This window comes from Muscardinus avellanarius (assembly GCF_963383645.1).
Source record: "Muscardinus avellanarius genome assembly, chromosome: 1".
NCBI classification, from domain to species: Eukaryota; Metazoa; Chordata; class Mammalia; order Rodentia; family Gliridae; genus Muscardinus; species Muscardinus avellanarius.
This window is the reverse complement of record NC_137786.1, coordinates 126,598,500-126,624,837: the sequence shown is the minus strand read 5'-3', so window position 1 is coordinate 126,624,837 and position 26,338 is coordinate 126,598,500. Positions and strand designations below refer to the sequence as shown.

General features: G+C 39.5%; 1 protein-coding gene across 1 annotated transcript; it reads right to left on the bottom strand.

The window, feature by feature from the left end:
* Positions 1-816: 816 nt before the first annotated feature.
* On the bottom strand, positions 817-23,858 carry FAM118B (family with sequence similarity 118 member B; the record flags this gene model as incomplete). Its single annotated transcript, XM_080719763.1, has 7 exons — positions 817-830; positions 1,027-1,083; positions 2,362-2,647; positions 5,788-5,916; positions 11,067-11,294; positions 18,154-18,406; positions 23,773-23,858. 7 exons carry the CDS (start codon positions 23,856-23,858, stop codon positions 817-819), a joined length of 1,053 nt encoding a protein of 350 aa, XP_080575889.1.
* Between the last annotated feature and the right edge of the window lie 2,480 nt (positions 23,859-26,338).

Sequence of the window (26,338 nt, the reverse complement as noted above, 5' to 3'; positions counted from 1 at the left end):
ATATAAGAAAATAAATTTCATAAATAAACTGCCTCTTAGATCTTGATGTTATTTTATATAGAACTCAGAACTAAAATCCCATACCACACTAACTGCAGTTCTAGGGCTTATATATAGTAAAGGTAGCAAAGCAGAAAGTGAGAATGCCACGAGGAACCAGGTAAGGAAACAGTTGTCCTGAGAATGAGATCACCCTACTGAGGTGAAAGAACACAACTCTGAAAACTTGAGTTGAGTTAGAAAAATTAGGCTTCTTAGTACCTTGATGCAAGTTGACAATTTTCTGCAGTGACTCAAAGTGGAGTCAGGGCCCTGGCAAGTAAATGAACAAGCTTTTAATACAGCTCAGTTATGTAAAATACTGTACACTGTAAAAGGTCTAGAAAACTAGAGCTTCAAGTCATGTTTTAAAAAAGCTGTTTAGCTTAATTGAAAAACCAAGTATAGAGTACAAAACTGCAACAAGAGCCCCACTGACTATGACTTCTAGCTCTCCAAGTCCTCCATACAGAGCTACAGCCACAATCAGTGGAGGTATCAACATTGGTCTGCTGTGGAAACAAGCATGTCCAGTCTGGGGTATGGGGAGCGGGGGCTGCATTAGGGTTGTCACTTAGGTACTCTCTTCAGCTAGAAGAGGCAGCAGGATGTCAAGAACCAGCTGGTGTGAAGGAAAAGTTGGAATATTTCCCCCCCAACTCTAACCCAAACTTCAACCTCTGGATACTGGTGCTTCCTGGGAGCTGTGTTGGGTTCTTGTAAGTTTGCTTGTTAGACACTGTCCACAGTAGGGCCTTGCTCAGTCAACTAGCCCACTCATGTACTACATCCTGTGGAGAGAAAAAAAGGAGAATATGAAATAAAGCCTCATAAAACAGGTTTATGCATCTAAAACTGTAGACATATAGGCCAGTCATTGTCTGTCAGAAGGCAAGACATAGAGTCTAGGAATTTTTTAACAGACTTGGAGGAAAAGACAGAATCTTTACCAAGTGGGAAAAATCATTCTTTTCCGCAGATGCATACCTCTTATTTCACTGTGTGCTGCTGATGAGCCATTTATCTGGCCTTCTCTTACCATCCCTGTTAAATACAGAGCACATTCAGTATTAGGCTTAAGAGCTCAAACTAGAAAGAGCAAAAAGAAAACCAAGTAAAGGAAGCTAAGGGTCCAAGGTATGACTCAAAAGGATTATTTAGAAGTGAAACAAAATGAAATGGGAGAATAACTGGATTAATCTTCAGTCTGTCACATTAAGTAACATGCAGTAAGGCTCCTTACACACAAAACATTTACTTATACACAGAACATTTTAAAAGGCAAAGTATGCTTGCTGTTCCCATTTTTGTCAAGTTCAGGCCAAAATTTGTTTCATCAAGGATGGGGAACATGTGAGTGAGCAAATGTGACCAAGTATGAAGAAAAAGCAGATTACTCCCACAATAGGAGTAATCTGGCCAGATCTGCACTGATATGGCACCACTAGCCACAGATGGCTACTGCAGATTTATTTATTTATTTATTTATTTATTTATTTATTTATTTATTTATTTATTTATTTTTGCGGGTCTGGGGCTGGAACCCAGGGGCATTCTACCTCCGAGATACACCCTCTGTCCTATTTTATTCTTTATTTTGAACGGGTCTCACTGAGTTGCAAAGGGCCTCATTAAGTAGCTGAGGCTGTCCACGAACCGCAATCCTCCAGTCTCAGCCTTCCAAATGCTGGGATTACAAGCGTGCGCCACCATGCCAAGCTTGTAAATTTAAATTAGAAATTCTGTTCCTTGGTCATACTAGTTACCTCCATAAAAGCTGTGTAAGAGGATAAGGCAGGAGGATCACAAGCTCAAGGCTAGCCTGGACAATTCAGCAAGATTCTGTCCAAAAACAGAAGTGAGGGGAGGAAGCTGAGGCTACAGTTCAGTGAGGGGCACTGAGGCCCTGAGTTTGATCCCCAGAATGTGTGTATGTGTGCGTGCGCACACAAGAGGGGCAGCTATGCTCACTTTACCTTTCTACCAGCACTACATGAAAAACTTTCTTTCCTTACAACCTTAGCCAAAACTGAGTAGTCTTGTGTTTTGAAATCTAAATTCTAACTGCATTTCACTGATAAATAGCGAAGCTGAACATTTCTACGTTTTCCATTACTCTGATGTCTACATCAAATTGCTAGTGTATACCTTTTGTCCATTCTCCTATCATCCAAATCGTGTTTCAGTCTAACCTGAAGACTGTGACCTCCCTTCACAATCCAGTCAGCACTCTTCCTCCTCAGGTAATGACTTTTTACCCATCACAAACATAGAGAAGGTCAAAGGGCTGCTGGACCCCCTTAGTTTAAAAATGCAGCTTACCTGATCTACCCCTCGTGGCAATCTCACATGTCAGTCGCCTAAAATATTCTGGAAGGTCAGCATAGTCATTTCCATAGGAGATGACCTTAATCCCCTTGTCAAGCATGTTTTCTCGAAGCTTCTTGAACTCGTCTACATCTCCTCTTCGAACCAGCATGAAATGTTCTAAATCAGATTTGTGTTTGACAGCTTCCAGGAAGAGGGCCTGGAAAGTGGTGTCATCTACAGTCCAGCCACAACCCAGGAAGAGGAATGACTTGTTTTCATAGAGTTTCTGAATCTCTCTCTTGAAGGAAAAGAAACAATACATTAATGACAATGAAGAGTGACACAAGGAATGTCTGAAATAAGTCAACAGTTCATTACTGCTACATTTAGCTGACAATAACTACCACTTTACTAAGACTTAAGGGAGAAGATATATGCCAGAAAGGAGGATCATCTCCTGCTTATTACTATAACTTGATGATTGGTCTAAAATTGAATCTTCACCTGACATTCTTCTGAGGGTGTCTAAACAGAGTTTTATAGGATTGGCAATGGTTTGCTGCTTTTGGAAAGAGGGAAGGTTACTGGGGATTAAGCTCAGGGACATTCTACCTCTGAGTTATACCTCTGATTCTATTTATTTATTTATTTATTTATTGATTGATTGATTGATTGCGGTACTGGGGATGGAACCCTGGGGCATTCTACCTCCGAGCTATACTCCCAGCCCTATTTTACATTCTTTATTTTGAAACAGGGTCTTACTAAGTCTAAGTTGTGGAGGGCCTTACTAAGTAGTTAAGACTGTCTGCAAACCACAATTCTCTTGTTTCTGCCTCTCAAGTACTGGGATTAAAAGTGTGCACCACCATGCCTGGCCTTAATCCTTTTTATTTTGAAACAGATTCTTGTTAAGTTGCGAAGGTTATCCTCAAATCTGAAATTCTCCTGTATCAGCCTCTCAAGTACTGGAATATAGTAGTACACCACTATGCCCAGCTGTTCTACTGGTCTTGTAGTTAATTTTTTAGAATTATGTGCTCAGAGATTATTAGGTAACAAGTGTATCTTCCTTCCTTTCCCTTCCCTTTATTTATTGTGGCATTAGGGATGAAACCCAGGGGCATTTTACCTCTGAGGTACATCTTCAACTCTTTTTTTGCGGGTGTGGGGATGGAACCCAGGGGCATCTGACCTGAAAGCTACACCCCTTGCCCTATTTTTTAATATTTATTTTGAAACCGGGTCTCACTGAGTTGCAGAGGACCTCACTAAGTAGCTGAGGATGTCCGTGAACCACGATCCTCTGGTCTCAGCCTCCCGAATGCTGGGATTAAAGTGTGACCCACCGCGCCCAGCTTCAACCCTATTTTATTCATTCATTTGTTTGTTTTTTATTTATTTATTGGTACTGGGGATGGAACCTAGGGCATTCTACCTCCGAGCTACACCCCCAGTCCTATTTTTTATTCTTTATTTTGAAACAGGGTCTCACTGAGTTGCAAAGGGCCTCACTAAATAGCTGATGCTGTCCTGGAACCACGATCCTCCTGTCCCAGCCTCCCAAATGCTGGGATCACAAGCATGTACCACCAAACCTAGCCCAAGTGTATCTTTACTATAACTTTATCTATAATATAACTTACTCCTTTCATTTTCTGAACTATATTTGCTTTTTGTTTTTTGGCCTTACAAACTCAATTACATATCATCACCAGGTTGGCTCAAAAGAGTCTGATTAATACTTAAGAGTATCAACATGTGTATGTATGTGTTGTGCATGTGCACATGTATACAAATACATACCTACACACAAATTTAAAAACATTAGAAATGATTTTGCCTAAGAAATGACATGACATAATTTTTTTTTTTTTTTTTTTTTTTTTTAACAGTTCTGGGGATGGGACACACAGGCATTCTACCTCCAAGCTACACCACCAGCCTCATTTTTTACTCTTTATTTTGAAACAGTGTCTTACTAAGTTGCGGAGGGCCCCACTAAGCAACTAAGGCTGGCCACAAACCTCTGTCAGCCTCCCAAGTACTGGGATTGTAAGTGTGCACCACCACGCCTGGCTGACATCAATGGATGTAGTTACAGATGTTAGGGAAATAATAAGTCAGTATGTTTTAGAAAACATCATATTTTCAGGGCGTGGTGGCGCACTCTTGTAATACCCATGCTTGGGAGGCGGAGACAGGAGGATCACGCAGGTTCGAAGCTAACCTTGCTGACTTAAGATACCCTGTTTACAAATAAAAAATATTAAAAAATAGGTCTGGGAGAGTAGCCTGGAAGTAGAAGGGTTCCATCCCCAGTACCACCAAAAAAATAAAAAAAAAATAAATAAATAAACCATCGTATTTTCTAGCCTTCCTTTGGCCCATCATGTAATAATGCTATGGTTCTATGTGATCTGAGTTGAGGACCAGTGATTTTCCCACATATCAATGGCACTTCTGGCTTAAACATGTACAAGTGAACAAGTACAAAACATACCCTAAAGATCAATAAACACAAAGGAAAAAACCCAATTTATCATCCCAGCCAAATAATAATAATAAAAAAAAATTTACTAGCTGGGTGTGCTGGCACACACTTGTAATCCCAATACTTGGGACACTGAGATAGGAGGACTGCACATTCACAGACAGCCTCAGTGAGGCACTCCTCCCTTTAGTGAGACCTGGTTTCAAAATAGAGAATAAAATAGGGCTTGAGGTATAGCTCAGAGGTAGAATAATGCCGGATTCAATCCCCAGTATTACCACCAAAAAAAGTTTCCTATTAAAGAGTGTGAATGTGTATAGTTAATTCAACACAAACCATTGCCAAGTACCCAAAACCTCTTTAGAATATGCACCCTCTTAGTGGTTGGTTGATAAAAAGCTGCCTAAATTATTTGGGCACAGAGCTATTAATGAATAGCCTGAATGAAGAAGTGTACTAGTGTCCTCTTTGTATGAGAAGACAATGCCAACAAGCAAGTAGCATCTGTTGGTTGTTCATCAGGTACAAATGCAGACAATATGGTCGAGACCCACAGGCCAAGAGATGACCTTCCAGTTTTTGACTAATGTTCCCTTTAGGATTGTACAGGTTCAAAGCCAGCCTTGCTGGCTTAAGAGACCCTGTTTCCAAATAAAAAATATAAAAAAATAGATGTGGGAGAGTAGACCGGAGGTAGAAGGGTTCTATCCCCAGTACCACCACCAAAAAAAAAGAAGAAGGAGGAGGAGGAGGAGGAGGAGGAGGAGGAGGAGGAGGAGGAGGAAAAAGAAAAAGAAATAAAGAAAACATTATATTTTCTGGCCTCCCTTGGGCTGCATCATGTAATGATGCTATGGTTCTATGTGTTCCCCCTTTAAGACCTATGGCTCGTTTAGAGAGACTCTAAGAGAGTTCCTGAGTCCAACAGGGTCAGCGGCACTCACCATAACTTCAGTGTTCCTGAGCACATTCTGATATCCAGCTGGATGAAGGACAATGCCACTAGGGTTGGTGTAGACCCCGTGGATGTGTAACACGCTCAGCTTCCGTTTCTCTTGAGCCCATTCCAGGACCTGCACAATACACACAGAGCTCAGCCAGCATGGCAGGTGAGCACCTGCTTCAAGGTCACAATGGGTAGGGGCTGTTTTAAGGACCAGATTTCTGATGTCACTCTCCAACTTCATGATATCATAAGACAAGAATGCAAACCTTGCTGTGGGCTGTTTCCATTTCATGTATAACTATCAGGAATGATGGCAGTAAATCTGCTGATTTCTCTTTGAAAGTGACAATCAGAAATGAGAATTTGTCAGCATTTACAGAAAATATGGGCTCTCTCCACTGGTAACAAACATAAGAACTATATAGATAACTGTTTCAGCGGTGGCCCAGAGAAATCAAGCCTATTTGTACCAGGCCCTGGTGCTGTCCCTTTTTATAGTGATTCCAGGTTGGCCACATAGCTTGCTCTACTCAATGGGGCATAAGCAAACATGACCAAAAAAAGTCCTGAAAAGTGTTGATACAATGAATCCCATTCCCACCTTTACTGCTTATATACCATGCAGCCCTAAACTGGCAACCAGAGAACTGCGGCTATGTGAATAAGCCACCAAGCCAGCAGAGCTGCCCATCTAGGTCTCTGAGCTTATTCGCTGGTGAACGTTACAAGGACAAATACAATGCTGAATTTGTGTGTGTGTGTGTGTGTAGAACTGGGGATTGAATCCAGGGGCATTCCACCTCTGAGATATACCCCTACCTCTATTTTTTCTTCTTTATTTTGAAACAGGATCTCACCAAGTTGCACACTGCCTTACTATGTAGCTAAGGCTGGCTGGGAAGCTGTGATCTTCCTGTACTAGCCTCCCAAGTACTGGGATTACAAGTGTAAACTACTATGCTCAGTTTACAATGTTGATTTAAATCCCCAAATTTCAGGGTAGTTTCTTGTGCAGCAGTAGAAAAACACAAAAGAATCAGAGCAATTACCCCTAAGCAACCTAAAAGGCTACCAATAAGAATGACCTCTAAATGGCAGTGGTTACAACATCAAATTAGACTTCACTGTCCCCTCTCCCAAGTATGGTGGAAACAGCATACTATTATCACATTTGGAGAAATAAGAGTATGAACTGGGAGATGTATAGTCCAGAGATACAAGGATTCAGAATGTGAATAACACTAGGCCTCATTCTGACTACCATTAAATGGTTGTAACCACTAGACTTCTATACTGCTCCTAATGTGGGACTCAAGGATGAAATGAGAAAGAAAATACCAAGACTGGAAGATATACTTGGCTTTGAAAAGGCCCTTATGAGCCAGCAGTGGTGTTGCATGCCTATAATATCAGTACTTGAGAAGCTGAGAGAGGAGGATCTTAGATTTGAGGCCAGCCTCAGCAAGTAGTGAAACTACAATCAACCTAGGGAGACCCTGTTTCAAAGTAAAAATAAAATAGGGCTGGGGCTGTAGCTCAGAGCTGGGTTTAATCTCTAATACCAAAAGAGAGAGAGAGAGAAAAAAAAAGCCCTTATGCTTCTGGTACCCATGAATCTTTGAAGATTGTATAAGAAATGGCATGGAAACTGTTCTAGCCACTAATTTTTGAATTCCATGCAATCATTTATTAATTCAAAAAAACATTTCCTGAGTCTAGCAAGTAATAGGTATTAAAACACGAAGGGAAGAAAGGCTGACATTGTACTCATCCAAATGAAGTTGCTATTCCTATGGGGTAAACAGTCTGAAAATAAAAAGAACAGCCAAGATAAAAGCTGCAAATTATAATAAGTGCTATCAAGGAAATGGCAAGGTATGGACCAGAAATAATGTCTAATTTAAAGAGGCTGGCCGTGAGCTGGGCGTGGTGGCGCACGCTTGTAATCCCCACGCTTGGGAGGCAGAGACAGGAGGATCGCGCTGGTTCGGAGCCTCGCTGGCTTAAGAGACCCTGTTTCCACATAAAGTTAAAAAATAGGTCTGGGAGTGTAGCCCATGGGAGTGTAGCCCATGGGAGTGTAGCCCGGAGGTAGAATGGCTTCCAGGAACCCCAGTACCACCAAAAAAAATAAAAATAAAAAAATAAAATAAATAAATAAATAAATAGGCTGGCCGTGGAAGGCTTCTCAGGGAAAGTGATCCTTAAGTTGGGACTCAGAAGTGAAGAAGGAGCTGGCCATACAAAGCATGAGGTAGCAGGCAGAAAACATTCTAGCCAAGACACATAGTCTTCGTGGACCATTTCTCCGAACCTGACTCCCTTTTAAACCTGACCTCTAGGTTAGCAATGCCACATGAGCAGTGTTCTAGCTGACTACGCTAGCAGAGGCAGGACAGGGCTGTGTGTGCCAAAAGGCAAATCGCTGATATATTCAGGCTCCATTTAACCAGGCCCTAAGCTGGGCACAAAGACAAGTTCTTGAGGAAAGCAAAGTATAGAATAAAATGTATAAAAATCACAGAGCAGGATGAATGAGACTTTAAGAACTCATCTCATTACAGCTCCCAAAGGTCAACATCTTTAATTCAGCATTATGGTGGATGGCCTAGGAATAATACATTTAAAATAGTCTGCTTAGTCAGGCGTGGTGGTGCACACTTCTAATCTCAATACCTGGGAGACTGAGAAGGAGGATCACAGGTTTGCAGCTAGGTTCACCTACTTAATGAAGCTCTTTGCAACTCAGCGAGACCCTGTTTCAAAATAAGAAGTAAAAATAGGGCTAGGGGTATAGCCCAGAGGTAGAATGTCCTTGGGTTCAACCCTTAGTGCGCATGCGCGCGCGCGCGCGCGCGCACGCGCGCGCACACACACACACACACACACACACACCCCCCCCCCCCCCCCCCCCCCCCCCCCCGCTTAGCCTCACAAGGAAGCTCAAGCATGTAATCCCACGCAGGAAGATCTCAAGTTCAAGGCCAGCAGAGAGAATTTAGTGAGATCTTATCTCACAATAAAAATGTTTATTTATTTCTGGAACTAGGAATTGAACCTTGGGGTGCTCTACCTCTGAGCTACATCCCCAGCTCTACTTTATTTTGAAACAGAGTTTAGCTAAATGACCACACACTGGCCTCAAATCTACAATCCTCCTGTGTCAGCCTCCCTAGTAGTACTAGTATTACAGGTGTGTAGTATTGAACCCAGTTCCTTTTTTTTTTTTTTTTTAATGTGGTACTAGGATTGAAACCAGGGGCTTTCTACTTCCATGTGACAACCCCAGTTCATTTTTTTTTGTTTTTGCAAACAGGGTTTTGCTAGACTGCTGACAAGCTCACTATATTGCAATGGCTGTTCTGTGATTGTCCTAACTCAGCCTCCCAAGTACTAGGATTACAGGTGTACACTACCATGCCCAGCTTTCAAAATACAATTAAAAAAAAAAAAAAAAAAAAAGGCTGAACGTCAGGCGTGGTGGTGTACACTTGTAATCCCAGCATTCGGGAGGCTGAGACCAGAGGATTGAGGTTCACAGACAGCCTCGGCCCTTCTCAACTCAGTGAGACCCTGTTTCAAAAATAAAAAGACTCGGGGGAGAGGGCACTAAGCACAGTCTGAATGCATGCCATTTTCAATATGTTCCACATAAAAAAAAAGATATAACATTGCTGGGCATGGTGGCATATAATCTCAGTACTTGGGAGGCTGACACAGTATAATCACAGGTTTGAGGCCAGCCTCAGCAACTTAGCAAGACCCCCAGCAACTTAGTGAGAATTTGTTTCAAAAAAAATAAAATAAAAAAAAATAAACAAATAAGAAGGGCTGGGGGAGTAGTTGTAGGTAGAATACCTTTGGATTCCTTCCTCAATACTCCTCCCCCAAAAGATATATGACGTTCACAATAAAATATTTTTAAAAGAAAAAAATAAAAAGACTAAAAAATTAGGGTTGGGGGTGTAGCTCAGAGGTACAATGGCCCTGTTTTCCTATTTTCTATACCTGGTATTGCAAAAAACAAAACAAAACAAAACAAAAAAAAAACAAGCTGAGGATAAACTGGGAGTGGGTGGTATATGCTTGTAATCCCAGTACTTGGGAGTCTAAACAGATATAGCTCAGTGGTATAGTAATTGCCTAGCAAGCCTTGTACTGGTTGTCCCAGTACAGCAAAAACATAAACAAAAACAAACAAACAAAAAATTCTAAGGTGCTAATAATTAAGGTTTATCATAAAAGTAGTTTTCAAGCCAGACGTGGTAGCACATACTTGCAATCCCAGCATTTGGGAAGCTGAGACAGAAGGATAGCGGTTTACAGACAGCCTCAGCTACTAGTGAGGCCCTTTGCAACTCAGTGAGACCATGTTTCAAAAATAATGAATAAAAAAAGGCTGAGAGTGTAGCATGTAGAATGCCCCTGGGTTTCATCCCCAATCCATAAAAAAAATAGTTTTCATACATTTCCAAAAGATGCAATCCTAGGAGACAACTATAATAATTATACCACTTGCTAACCACGAACTGCTAAAGAGATCTTACAGTTCCAACAATTTCCTCTAATTATGCTTCTTAAACTAGGTGAAACTGTCACAGCTCTAAACTCAATCTGTGCATTTTACTATATACTGATTTTATCTCAACCAAACAAATGTCAAAAGTACAAGTGGGGAAAAGAAGCTTCCTTTCTTGTTGTCCATAAATAATATACTAATCAGAACACAATTTTTCAATGGGTGTGGTGGTACACACTTGTAATCCCAGTACCTGAGAGGCTGAGACAAGAGGAACCAGTTCACAGACAGCCTCACCTACTTAGTGAGGCCCTCTGCAATTTAGTGAGACTCTGTTTCAAAATAAAGAATAAAAATAGGGCTGGATATGTAGTTCGGAAGTAGAATGCCCCTGGGTTCCATCCCCAGTACTGAAAAAAAAAAAAAAAAAAAAAAAAAAAAGAAAGAAAAGAAAAGCTTTTCACAGCAGGTATGGTGGTGCATGCCTATAATCCCGGTTCATGGGAGGCTGAGACAGGAGGATTTCAGGTCTGTGGCAGCCTCAGCAAATTAGTGAGGCCTTCTGCATCTTAGTAAGACTCTGCTTCAAGATAAAAAAAAAATAAAGTAGGGCTGAGGACGTAACTCAAAGGTAGATGTCCCTGGGTTCAATCCCTGAAGAAAGAAAAGAAAAAAAAAAACCCACAAAAAACCCACAAACAGCTTTTCTGATGAAAATAAGAGCCACTAGCTTGAGACACTAATACTTCATGTTTTACCTTTTTCTCATCAGTCAGGTCAAGGGATTCTAGCTGTTTTCCCTGGTCAGCTGCATACAGTTCCAGGAGATTATCAAAATTTGTAGTTAATACTAGGGCTCCATTTTCCATCAGGTGGAGAACTGACTGAAGTAGCTGTTTTCCAGAATCTTCCATTTTTGACTCCAGGTCATCAAATACTTCATATAAACAGTCTTTGAAAAATGTGGATCGAACATTACTGGTACGCTGGGGAGAGATATGAAAGACAAAAAGTAATCCAAAATGTTTTGTAGGTTGCTTGCTTAATTAAACCGTAATTTCAAAATTGTAAAGAATGCTATGTACTTTTTTATTTTTTGTGATACTGGGATTTGAACTCAGGGGCATTCTAACTCTTGAGTTTTCATTTTCTGTTTTGAAACAGGGTCTCACTAGGTTGCTGAGCACTTCACTACATTACTGAGGCTGTACTTGAACCTGTAGTCCTCTTGTCTCAGCCTCCCAAGTACTGAGACTACAGGTGTTGCACTACTTACCACCACGGCTAGCAAAAATGTTACGTTCTTAAAATAGGGGATAAAACATTCTATCTCTCCTAAGGCTGTAAGAAGGAGCTTGGCACTGATGTAGGCCAAGCATAATGCCTAGCACTTAGGGAGTGATTTAATACCATTTCATGTTACAAAAATAAGCAGAAGCTTTCTCAACAGACATCTTCATAGAAGGAAGAAAATGGGCATGGTTAAGAGATGTGGATTTACTATCAGGATTAAGGGAGAGCTGGGAACTAGGCATGGTAGTGCACACTTGTAATCCCAGTATTTGGGAGGCTGAGGCAGGAGGATCACATGTTTGAGGACAACCTCAGCAACTTAGTGAGACACTATCTCAAAATAAAAAATAAAATAGGACTGGGGATGTAGCTCAGAGGTAGAATGCCTCTGGGCTCAATCCAATAAATGAGAGCTGGGGTAGAAAGCACAGTACCAAGTAACCTCTAGTTAGGCCTTGGGTAAGAAGCTGACACTGTGTTCAACTTGCCCTACGTATATAATAACCACTAAAAGACAAATCTGTGGTTTAGTATCCTTTTCAGGCCCCAGGAGTTTTGTATAAGTGATGATGGAGTTAGGAAGAACCATCTGTTTCTCCAACCTACTTTTAGCCTGGTCAAGTTCATTAATTGGTTCACAGGCTTGCTATGAAGAATACATAATATACATAAAAAATATAAAAGTTTTACAGTTTAAAACTTATATTTCGCACTAGTTAATAATACTACACACTAATCAGTTTGAAAGAGACTGTTTCTTAACATATGGTTAAAGTAATAGATTTCCCAGTTTCATATTTAATACATATAAATAAGTCATGTACTGGATTATGACATTCTGATCGATAACAGACCACAGTACAACAGTGGTCCCATGTGACTCAATTGCCTGGTAATGTCTGTCATCTTGGTTTATTTAAGTACACTCTACAATGTTTGTACAACAACAAAATGGCTCAATGGTGTGTTTCTCAGATGTAACCCATTGGTCAGCAATGCATGACTATCTCTGAGGATAAACGAGAAAATATAAATTTCAGGTGGGTTGCCTTTAAAACTTATTAAAGAACCGGGCATGGTGGCGCACACTTGTAATCCCTGTGCTTGGGAAGCTGAGACAGGAGGATTGTGCAGGTTCGAAGCCAGCCTCGGCTACTTAGTGAGGCTCTCAGCAACTTAGTGAGACCCTGTTTCCAAATAAAATATAAAATAGGTTTGAGAGTATAGCCTCGAGGTAGAAAGCTTCTGGGTTATACCTCCAGTACCAAAATAAATAAATAAATAAATAAATAAATAAATAAAAATTAAAAAATGAAACTTATAAAAGGGTAAAGTGATATCTGGGTCAAAATGAATTTGAAATGGGGTAGTAACTATGTAATGTAAGAAACAGCTGAAAAACCACTGAATTAGATACTAACAGAGCAAGAATGAATTTGTTTTTGAGATGCACTCTCACTTTGTTGCCTACACTACCTGCAAACTCCTGGGATCAAGCAATCCTTCTGCCTCAGTCTCCTGAGAAGGTATAAGCCATCATGGCCAGCTGGAAAATTTGTTTGTTTTGTTTTAAGGCAGCATTGGGGGATTGAATCAGAAGTGTTCTATTACAGAACTATACCCCCCAGCCTTTTTATTTTTTGAGATATGGTCTCATGAGACTGCAGAGACTGGCATTAAACTCATGATTCTCCTGTCTTGGTCCTAAATCACTGGTCTTTTTGTGTTTAAAACCCCAAACTCATCTCTACCATGCCTCTTCCCTATTTTACTGAATTTTGGAGAGCCAATTCCAGGCACCATATAATTTCATTCAATATGTTTCCTAAAAAATAAGGACCGTGATGTATGTATGTATGTATGTATGTATGTATGTATGTATGTAAGTATATATGTGTATTTAGATATATATATGTGTAAAATGTATATACATTGAAGATCATGACCCACTACATATACATATATGTGTGTGTATATATATATACACACACATATATAAAGTGAAATATAATTGTAATACCACTATCACAACCAAAAAAGGTAATAATATTAACTCCTTAATAGCAAGCACTTAAATAATATTCAAATTTCTCCCAAACATCTCATTTCCTTAAGTAATTGGGTTACCTGTGTTTTCTCACTCACTTTAGCCCTGGCAACAATTAATCTATTTGTCTCTATGCACTTTCCTATATTGGACATTTTACATGAATGGATCATAAAATATGTATCTGTATCTGTTTTCTTTCACTTAGCATAACGTTTTTCTTTTTCTTTTTTTTTTGTGGTACTGGGGGTGGAACCCAGGGGCTTTTCTACCTCCAGGCTATACTCCCAGATCTATTTTATATTTTATTTGGAAACAGGGTCTCACTAAGTTGCTGAGAGCCTAACTAAGTAGCTGAGGCTGGCTTCGAACCTGTGTGATCCTCCTGTCTCAGCCTCCCAAGCGCAGGGATTACAAGCGTGCGCCACCACGCCTGGCTTAGCATAATGTTTTCAATGTTTCTGCATGTTGTAGCACATACCAGTCCTTTATTCCTTTTTTTTTTCCTTTTTTTTTCAGTACTAGGGATTGAACCCTGAGACATTCTACCTCTGAGCTACACCCCCAGCCCTATTTTTTATTCTTTATTTTAAAACAGGGTCTCTCTAAGCTGCAGAGGGCTTCACTAAATAGCTGAGGCTGGCCAAGAACCTGCGATCCTCCTGTCTCAGCCTCCCAAGTACTGGGATTATAAGCACGCTACACCATGACCAGCTACTTTATTCCTTTTTATGGCTGAATAATGTGTATGAGTTGACCATATTTTATTTATGCTTTCATGAGTTGATAAACATCTGTGTTGTTTCTACTCTTTGGCTATTATGAATAATGCTGCTATAAACATTTGTACACAGTACTTGCAAGAATATGTTTTCAATTCTTGAAGTTATACCTAAGAGTGAAATTACTGGGTCATTACTGGGAAAAGTTTAGCTTTTCCTTTTAGTGTAATGCTAGAGACTGAAAAACCCCAGGGATATTCTACTACTGAGCTACATACCTAGTCCACCCTTTAAAAAATTAATAAAATTAATTTGTATTACTAGGGATTGAACCCAGGGGTGTTCTACCTCTGAGCTACATAACTTAGCACTATTTTATTTTGAAACAGGGTCTCACTAAATTGCAGAGGGCCTAAGTTAATAAGGCTGGCTTGAACCTGCTATCCCTCCTGTCTCAGCCTCTCAAGCACTGGGATTACAAGCCTGTGCCACCATGCATGAATTCAGCCACATCAAAAATTTATTTATTTATTTATTTATTTATTTATTTATTTATTTATTTATTTATTTATTTACTGGGAGGTACTAGGGATTGAATCCAGGGGCATTCTACCTCCGAACTACACCCCCAGACCTATTTATTATTCTTTATTTTGAAACAGGGTCTCATTTTGTTGGAAAGGGCCTCACTAAGTAGCTAGACTACGTGAACTGCGATCCTCCTGTCTCAGCGTCCCAAATGCTGGGATTAAAAGCTTGCATCACCATAACTGGCTTCATTTTTTTAAATTTTAAAACAGGATCTCACTAAGTTGCAGACAGGCTAGCTTTGAACTTGTGATCTTCCTGCCTCAGCCTCCAGAGTAGCTGGGATTACAGGCATGTGCCACTATATAATCCATTTTGAATTAGGTTTTGCATACAGTGTAGAGATTGACCCATGAGCTGTTTTATTTATTTACTTATTTTGTAGCAAGGATTAAACATAGGAGGAGCAATCTATATCTGTTATCCCCAGGCCCTAAGAGCTTTTTATTTTTATTTTTTTATTTTTTATTTTTTGGTGGTACTGGGGTTCCTGGAAGCCCTCCTCCGGGCTACACTCCCAGACCTTGTTTTTGGGGGGGGTGGTGCTGGGGTTCCTGGAAACCCTTCCATCTCCAGATTACACTCCCAGACCTATTTTATATTTTATTTGAAAACAAGGTCTCTTAAGCCAGCAAGGCTGGCTTCAAACCAGCGCAATCTTCCTGTCTCCGCCCCCCAAGCACAGGGATTACAAGCGTGTGCCACCACACCTGGCTTCCCAGACTTACTTTTTATATATATATTTTTTTAAATTTGGAAACAGGGTCTCTTAAACCAGCGCGGATGGCTTTGAACATGTGCGATCCTCCTGTCTCTGCCTCCCAAGCGCGGGGATTACAAGCATGCACCATCACGCCCAACTCCTAAGAGCTTTTTAAAACCCATTAATTCTTGCCAGGCATGGTGGTGCACACTTGTAATCCCCGCACTTGGGAGGCGGAGACAGGAGGATCCTCGCTGGCTTAAGAGACCCTGTTTACAAATATAAAAATATAAAATAGGTCTGGGAGTGTAGCCTGGAGGTAGAAGGGTTTCCAGGAACCCCAGTACCACCAAATAAATAAATAAATAAATAAATAAATTAATAATGATAAAATAAATAAGATAAAACAAATCCCACTAATTCTTTACTTGATTCTAGGTTAGTTAAAATTTATCCCAATTAAGGACAGGAACATGAAAAGAAGAAATAAAAAGCCCTATGGTTCTGCAGTGAGTGATGAACCAATAGGAATTTACTTTTAAATGTCTTTAAGTTTCTTAAGGATGATACCTCTTTCTACAGGGAGTGATAATCATCAACACTCATCAGCAATTGCCAACTTTTCCTTTTCTGGTACTGGGGTTGAACCCAGAAGCTTTCTATTTCTCAGTTACACCTCAGCCCTATTTTTATTTTTATTTATTTTTGAAACAGGGTTTCACTAAGTTGCTGAGGCTGGCTGCAAACCTACAATCCTCTTGTCTCAGCCTCCTACATACTGGGATTACATGCTTGGGCCACCACACCTGGCTTGATTTTTCCTTTTTACAATTTCTTTTTTAAAACAAGGTCTAGCTAAGTCCCAGAGGTTGGCCTTGAACCTGTGATCCTCCTGTTTCAGCCTCCCAAGTACTGGTATTATAGGTGTACCACCATGTCTGGCTAACAGTTGAATTTTTTAAGTAAGAGTTGGGCTTGGATGCAGTTTAGTGGTAAAGTGCTGGCCTTGCATGTGTAAACACCCTGGGTTGAATTCCTAGTATCAAAAAGGAAAAAAAAAAAAAAAGTAAGAATTGCTGTGTGTGGTAGCACATGCCTGTAATCCCAATACTTGAAAGGCTGAGTCAGGAGGATCACAGGCTCAAAGACAGTTTCAACAAATTAGCAAGGCTCTTAGCAACTTAGGGAGACCGTTTCCAAATTAAAAAAACAAAACAAAACAAAAATGCTGCAGGTAGAGCTTGGAGATAAAACAAACAGACAAACAAAAAAGTAATATTATTTTTCAAAGCATATTTGAATTCTAAAAATTTAGAACACGCAGGCTGGGTAGTTCTGTGGTAGGTAGTATTTGTAAAGTCCTGAATCCCTAGCACCTCAAAAACAGAAGCAAAGAATATTTAAAACATTCTCTTTTTCTTTTTTGCAATAACTGGGGGGCAAGCCCAGGGGCATTCTACCTCTGAGCTATACCCCTAGCCCTATGTTGTATTCTTTATTTTGAAACAAGGTCTCAATGAGTTGCAAAGGGCCTCACTAAGTAGCTGAGGCTGTCTGCAGACCTCGGTCCTCCTCTCTCAGCCTCCCAAATGCTGGGATTACAAATGTGTGCCACCAAGCTCAGCCTTAGCACATTCTTTGGCTACTATATTATTTCCAAATATATTTAAAGTAAATCTTGATTTTTTTGTATTTTGAACCATGGTCTTGTTAAGTTGCTGAAGCTGGCCTTAAACCTGGGATCTTCCTGTCTTAGTCTCCCAAGTACTGGGATCACAGGCATGCATCACCATGCCAGGCTGGAATCAGATTTTTAAGAAATTTATAAGGCAAAGCAAGACAAATAGGTTCTTAAACTTGGTTCAATTAAATAATATAAAATTCCTTACAAATATTAAGAGTTACTATCTCTAAAGAGAATACTAAAAACTGGTTTGCTTCATCTATAAAATGATGAGACTTTCTTTCAATCTTTCTGCTGTTTCCTAAAAGTCACAGATGCTAGAAAAGACACACTTTTTTTTTTTTTTTTTGATTCTAAGGATTGAACTTAGGGGCACTCATCTCTGAGCTACTTCCAGCCCTATTTTTATGTTTATTTTGAAACAGGGTCGCACTAAGTTGTGGAGGGCCTCATGAGGTTGCTGAGGCTCGCCAAGAACTTGCAACCCTCCTGTCTCGACCTCCCAAGAACTGGGATTACAAGTGAGTGCCATCACACCTGATTGAGAAGACACATTTAATTATACTGAGTATAAAAGAAGTAAATTTAAAATACAGTGATAATAGAACAGTAGTCAATTTTTATATATATACAGGCCTAAATATCACACACTGACATGGGGCCAAGATATCATCCAGAATAAAGTCCAGAGATATAGCCTGATGTTATGCAGATCTAAAAGTTATAAATGAATACCTCTGTTACATTCAGCATGCTGGTCATGTTCTGAGGAAATGTCAAATGCCATGGCACACAGGAGGGTACTCACAGGAGAGAGTTTCTGAATAAGGTCATGGGCAACATGGACAAGGTTCTTGTCTTCATGGAGACATTTCTGAAACTTTTTGCTCTCTTCATCCTCTAGAAGATCAAAATCAATGGCAGCATCCAGCAAGGCCTGAATTAGCCCCTTCCAGGATTTCAGGGCAGGAACTTGAGGTGCAACTGCAGCACTTATGCCGGTCCCAATCACCAGGACAAGTTCCCGAGGCTTCTTAGTCTTTAAGCTTGGCAGCAGCTTCCTGAAAAAAGTAAACATTCCAGAAGATTGGCACATCCAACAGAGAGGAAGCACACAGAAAGACTCTCTGACCAGTAATGTTATAGTCAGCTATAGCTTTTAACAGGTTTCCAACTGTAGCTTTTATAGTTGCAAAGATGACAACTAAGTTTCTGACACTTCCACAGTAGCTTGAACAAAAGTCTAGGATATGGTACCAGTGCTTGCTGAAAAACAACAATAAGCCTGCTACAGGATCCCCCAAAACAATCTTAAAATCAATTTTCTCCTTCATAATTCTTTCAACTTAAGAAACCCTACAAATATTAGGAAAATGTCCAAATGTATTATTACAGCTCAGTAGAGTTCTACCAACTAAATTATGTAAGAATATATATATATGTATATGTATATGTATATGTATATGTATATGTATATGTATATGTATATATGTATATGTATATAGTACTGGGGTTCCTGGAAAACCTCCTCTGGGCTACACTCCCAGACCTATTTTTTGTATTTTTATTTGGAAAGAGAGTCGCTTAAGCCAGTGAGGCTGGCTTCGAACCTGCACGATCCTCCTGTCTCCGCTTCCCAAGCGCGGGGATTACAAGTGTGTGCCACCACGCCCAGCTTGTAAGTTATATTTTAAACCAATTAAATTGAAAAAATAAGTTTGATTTGCATTCTAGAAAGAAAAGGTCCCCATAAAAATCAAATTCCTATTGTTGAGAAATGTAAAACAGGAGATAAAAGTTAATAAGTAATTCAATTTCAAGCCAAGGATAGTGGCAAACGCTTGTAATCCCATCATTCAGGAGGCTGAGACAGGAAGATTGTGGTTCGAGAATAGCCTCAGCTACTTAGTGAGGTCCTGTGCAACTCAGTGAGACCATGTTTCAAAATAAAGAATAAAAAATAGGGCTGAGGGTGTAGCTTGGAGGTAGAATACCCCTTGGTTCCATCCCCAGTATTGAAAAAAAAGTTCAACTTCAAATTTTGTAACCATTAAAATAAAACTGAACATGAGTTAGCCACACCGAGAAATATCTTTGGTTTTGTTCCAGATATCCTCAGGCAAAAAGTGGCCACCAGAATTCAAGACAGAAGCCCTTCACATACTTACATAAACAAAGGATTTGACAAGAAGTGAGAAGGATTATTTTCTTGGCATGATAACTATACCCCCAGTCCTATTTTTTATTCTTTATTGCTAAATTGCTGAGAGCCTCACTAAGAGGCTGAGGCTGGCTTCAAACCTTTGCAATCCTCCTGTTTCAGCATGCCAAGTACTGATTACAAGCATGTGCCACCACACCTGGCTCTGTATTTTTTATTTTTTGAAACAGGGCCTCACTAAGTTGCGAAGGGCCTCACTAGCCAGTAAAGGCTGGCTGCAAACCTGTGATTACAAGCATGCACCACCATGTCTGGTGCACAGATTTTGGCAGTACTCACATGTGAGACAACAATGGGTACAAGTTTTTGTTTCTGTTCCCTATTTCCTTTTCATTCTAGAGAACATATTAAAATGCCCTGTAAACCCCCCCACCCCACAGAAATAAAATCCCTGTTGAAATATGTTCAATTCCTCCCCCCTCCCTCCTGTGGTACTGAGGATTGAACCCAGAGGTATTCTGCGTCTGAGCTACACCCCCAGCCCTATTTTTTATTCTTTATTTTGAAACAGGGTCTCACTAAAATTGCCAAGGGTCTTGCTAAACTGCTGAAGCTGATTCTCCTGCCTCAGCCTCCCAAGTCCTGGGATTGCAGGGGTTTGTCACCACATCAGCTTGTTTTTTAACTTTAGCTGACAGCTTGCTTTCTTCCCAAGAAACTGTCTTTCCTAACCTTTTTTCCCAAATAATAAAATGAGTAGAAATAAGGATCCGCATTTTCGTAAAACCCAAGAAAGGAATAGCACTTTGAACCTTGGGAAACCTGGTTTGGGGAAACAATCTCTAGAATTGCTTTCCTTATCCCCTGTTCCTGCATCAATCATTCAACAATAAGGAAAAATCTGTTACATACTAGACACTAAGAAATATCTATGGACAAATAGAATTCCTGGCCTCAAAAGTTTACTTTACTGGAAAACACTGATAACAGATATTAGAAGTAAATAATAACGTGAGTTTCAGTTAATCAAGATAAGGAATTATATACAAATACACACACACGATTGTACATATGGAAGAACAACTTTCAGAAGGATTTAGAGAACTGCAAGTAATGGCTAGCCTAGGGGTCAGGGAGAAGACAGACCGCTGCTTTTCACTTTATACTGTTGTGCTATTTGAATGTTCCCACCCAGCACTAGAGAACAAACTCAAGGCATGTGTATGCTACAGAAACACTCCACTACCGAGCTATATTCTCAGCTCTAATTTACGTGTAATGCACACAAAGATGTTTGATCTGCAATTTTCTTTAATTAAGACTTTTAAGCCAGGCCTGGTGGTACACGCTTGTAATCCCAGCACTTGGGAGGCTGAAACAGGAGGATCACACAGGTTCAAAGCCAGCTTCAGCTACTGAGTTAGGCTCTCAACAACTTAGTGAGACCCTGTTTCCAAATAAAGTATAGAATAGGTCTGGGAGTATAGCCCAGAGGTAGAAAAGCCCCTGGGTCCCACCCCAGTACCACACACACACACGCGACTTTTAGTAGAAAAGTAAATGTGTGTGTGTGTATATATATATATGTTGTTGTTGTTATTATTATTATTATTATTATTAGTAGTAGTAGTAGTAGTAGTAGTACTTGGAATTGAATCCAGGAGCAGCTACAACCCAGCATTTTATTTATTTATTTATTTATTTATTTATTTATTTATTTATTTATTTATTTATTTTTATAGTGCTGGGATTAAACTCAGGGGTATTCTACCTCAAAGATATATTCTTAGACCCATTTATTTTTTATTTGGAAAAAGTGTCTCACTAAGTTGCTAAGAGCTTTTCCAAGGAAGTAGAATAATAATTAAAACACACACAACAGCAAACAAAGAGAGCAAGGCATGATGGCATACACCTATAATCTCAGCTATACAGAAGAATGAAACAGGATCAAAAGTTCCAGGCCAGCCTAGGCTACTTAAAAGCGACCCAGTCTTAAATAAATAAATAAATACACAAACAAGAGACAGAGATTAAAAAATCAAGAGAAAGGTGAGAAAATTATAGATTTAATCCAAAAGATCCAACAACTAAATAATGAGTTCTGCAAAGACAGAAAAAAAAAACCCAACTTAATGCAATATATCAAATAAGTAACACAAAACAGTTTTTTCAAAGTGAAGTTAGCCAGGTATGCAGTGACTACAGTAATTCTAGTAATTCTTGGAAGGTTGAGACAAGAGGATCACAAATTTGATGCCAGCCTCAGCAACTTAGTGAGACTCTGCTTCAAAATTAAAAAGGATGGGGGTATCACTGGGAGGTATAATGTTCCTGAGTTCAATCTTCATCACCCCCCCCCAAAAGGTAAGTTATTGGCAGCTAGCTAGAAAAAGTGCCAAGTGTCTAGATTTGTATGTGAAAGATCAGATAACCAAAAATAATCTTTACAAGCTTCTAGTGAATAAAGAAAAAGAGAAAAAGGTCACATAATACAAAGTACTGGGAATCACAAAGAGTGGCTATTTTGGCATAAATACTTAGACATTCGTGGAGAATGAATGATACCATCAAAACGCTAAGAAAATTTCCTACCTAAAGTTCTACACTCAGCCAAGCCATAAAATGAAGGTAAGCATATGATAAAGACAAAATCATATGCTTTAAATCTCCAAAAACTGTTTTCTATGGATCCTGAGGATACTACATAAAGGCAGACTTCAGTAAAATGAATGAGTTTACCCAATTTAAAAAAAAAAAAAAAAGACACGGGAAAAAACAGAGGATTCAATATAGAAAGAGGTAAAAGGAATGATCAGGATGGTGGGAAAAGAAAATGGGCAGTGTCAACGAAGTATCATGCCTGGAAAAGCACTGTACAGAGTGGAGGTGAGTTTAGAGGAAGAATTCTTGGACAAATTAAACCAGCAGTTACTGGTGTTGTAAGCATGTCTAGGAGATTTATTCTTCGGTTATAGTGTTTGAGGATAAATGGAAAGGTACATAGAAAACAAAGCAAACAAAAGTGAGATAATCTTTGACAACAGAGGAAAAGACAGGCAAGAGAGGATATACACAGTGTAGTAATTAGGATCAGCTCTGAATACTCTTTATACAATGATACCAATGTAAACATTAAAAACGGGTTGACCAATAGAAACATACTGGGAAGAAAAGGAAGAAGTACCTGGGGTGGCAATATTGGGGGAAAAACATGAGAACAAACTCAACAATTCTTACCTTCCATAATTAGAAATAAAAAAGGCAAAAAATCTAAAATGTATTAGTGTACGCACAGGAGTAATTTATTTTTGCGGTACAGGAGATTGAATACGGGGGTATTCTGCCTCGAACTACATCCCTATTTTATTATTCTTTATTTTGAAACAGGATCTCAATAAAAAGTGGAGGGTCTCACTAAGTAGCTGAGGCTGGCTGAGAACTTGCAATTCTCCTGCCTCAGGCTCCCAAGTACTGGGATTACAAGTGTGCACCACCATGCCCAGTTTCTACACAGCGTTTAAATATATGGATGTTGCCGGGCGTGGTGGCTCATGCTTGTAATCCCGTGCTTGGGAGGCTGAGAGAGACAGGAGGATCACACGGGTTCGAAGCCAGCCTCAGCTACTTAGTGAGGCTCTCAGCAACTTAGTGAGAACCTGTTTCCAAATAAAATATAAAATAGGTCTGGGAGTATAGCCCAGAGGTAGAAAGCCTCTGGGTTCCACCCCAGTACCACCAAAAAAATAAAATAAATAAATAAATAAATAAATAAATAAAATAAAATAAATATATGGATGTCAACATAAGAAAATAGGCAAAAATTTTTAAGGTGATTACCTCAGAGGGAAGGGCATTATGACCTTTGAAGTACTGACTCTTAAAACTTTGTAAAAGCTGGGCATGGTGGCAAACACTGATAATCCCAGCATTTGGGAGTGAGACAGGAGGATCAAGGTTCACAGACAGCCTCAGCTACTTAGTGAGGCCCTCTGCAACTCAGTGAGACCCTATTTTAAAATAAAGAATAATAAGTAGTGGTGGGGTGTAGCTCGAAGATAGAATGCCTCTGGGTTCGATCCCTGGTACCCCCCCCCCACACACACACACAAAAGAAAAACTATGTACATATATTACTTTGATAAAAAAGTAAATAAAAATCATTTAATTTAAAAAATAAAGGTCAATGCTGATTAGTGAAAACAACTGGAACACAGGGTGAATTCATTATTCTTTTCTCTTTCACTAATTCCTTCTCTTATTTACCTGGGCTTTTTGGTGGGGGGTGCGCCATCACTGAAGAATCCAAAAATCTCGTCTATATCAGAGGCCTGGCTCCCTGTAGAAGCCATCCAGTTTCTAAAACAGATTAAACACCATGCACCATGATTAGATTACTATAAAGTATATCATTTAAAACAGCACATACATTCAACACTTAATATGCTATATACCCTTTAAAAGTGATTTTGGAGGTGGCAATTGCTTAATGGAAATTCATTAATTAATAAGTATCCCAAAGTTAAGGAATTAAATTTGTCTAAATGAAGTAATCTACAATTCTAAGACTTTGGCATTCCATATGGCCATGGCCATCTTAAATCTTCCATTCCTGAATACCCTCCTCCCACCAAAAACAGTCAACTCATGTTACTTACTGGCCTATACTTTGTGGAGCCTAAGAAATATCTGTTATATTCCCACATGAGGTAAGTTTAGGGACTACTACTGGGATTAAAAACAATTCATAGATACGTATGTTAATAGCCCCCCAATTATCTATTTACATTTATACTCAGCTGAAAAAATCATCCTGTGAAGAATAGAACAATCTAGCCGGGTGTGGTAGCGCATGCTTATAATCCCAGTACTTGGGAAGGCTGAGATAGGAGGATAACACAGGTTCGAAGTCAGCCTCAGCTATTTAGTGAGGCTCTTAGCAACTTAGTAAGACCCACTTAGGGCCTTACTAACAGGTGTGGGAGTATAGCCTGGAGGTAGAAAGCTCCTGGGTTCCATCCCCAGCACTACTAAACAAACAAACAAACAAACAAACAAACAAACAGAACAATCTATACCAATTTGCTGATCGTTTAACATTCCTTGTTGCTTACTGGACAACTGCATCCTCATAAGCAATAGCCATGTCTTCCAGGTCACCTCATGGAGAGGATTTTTAAATCAAGTCATTATGATAAACAGTAAAAGTAACAAAGATATATGAAAAATGGCCAATTATATTCAGGTACAGGGAAAAACAGCAAAAGTAAAAGAATTATTATGGATTAGCATAAGAACTACAAAGATAAGTTTTAATTGCTCACAATTTTAGTAAACCTGCTAAATCTAAGAACTGATACATTTTAAAATAGCAATAATATTTTATTGTATTGTATTGTTTTTTGTTTGTTTGGTTTTTTTTGGTGGTACTGGGGGTGGAACCCAGGGCCTTTCTACCTCTGGGCTATACTCCCAGACCTATTTTATATTTTATTTGGAAATAGGGTCTCACTAAGTTGCTGAGAACCTCACTCACTAAGTAGCTGAGGCTCGCTTTGAACAATAATATTTTAAACATATACCCAATAGAGAAGACAAAACATACAACCAAAGTTTTGGGTAATTTACTATGTTATACTGTCAATATGCAGAGAGAATCAAACTGCAAATAATTATTGGAAGCAAACTATTTTATTAGAAAGCTTTTTGCTAGCTGGCACACGCTTGTAATCCCAGGATTTGGGAGGTTGAGACAGGAGGATCATGATTTGCAGACAGCCTCAGCTACTTAGTGAGGCCCTGTGCAACTCAGTGATACCCTGTTTTCAAATAAAGAATAAAAAATAAAGCTGGGGGTGTAGCTCAGAGGTATAATGCCCCTGGGTTCCATTCCCAGTACCGTCAAAAAAAAAAAAAAAGTTTTTTGCTTTATTAAAACTAAGTTTGTCAGGCGTGAAAGTGCTTGCTTGTAATCCCAGTATTTGAGAAGGTGAGACAGCAGGATTATACATTCAAAGCCAGCCTCAGCAATGTACTGAGGCTCTCAGAAACCTAGTGAGACCCTGTTTCCAAATAAAGAAAGAAAATCAAGCTGGGGGCATAAGCTTGGAGGTAGAATGCCTCTAGGTTCAATTGCCAGTACCAACCCCCCCCACCAAAAAAAACCCCAAAACTTTAAGTTTGCTGAATTACTTTTTCTGATAAACTGATGGCTCAGTTCCTCAGCCAATAATCTATTTCACATAATGAAATCTTTCAATATCAGAATCATTAGGAAAACAGGAATCACAAAATAACAAAAACTAGGAAACTAAGTCACCTTCTACTCAGATCTTAGATTTTGTTGTGAGAAAGCTGGGACTCAGGAAAAAACAGAGAAACCACTTAACTGAGTAAGCCATGCCTTAACTCAGTTATCTGGTGTACTTGTTAAAAGGGTAATGCCGTCAGGGGTGGTGGCAGATGCTTGTAATCCTAGTACTTGAAAGGCTGAGACAGGAAGATCACAGGTTCATGGCCACAATCAAGAAAAACACCATGTATTGAGAAACATAAAAGTAAAATGTAAAGGAGCCAGGCGTGGTGGTGCACACCTGTAATCCCAGCATTTGGGAGGCTGAGACAGGGGGATCAAGGTTTATGGACAGCCTCAGCTACTTAATGAGGCCCTTTGCAACTCAGTGAGACTCTGTTTCAAAATAAAGAATAAAAAATAGGGCTGAGGGTGTAGCTCAGAAGTAGAATGCCCCTGAGTCCCATCCCCAGTATCATATTAAGTTTTGATAATAACACATCTGTAGAACTCAATACTCAATTTCAATACTAAATCAAT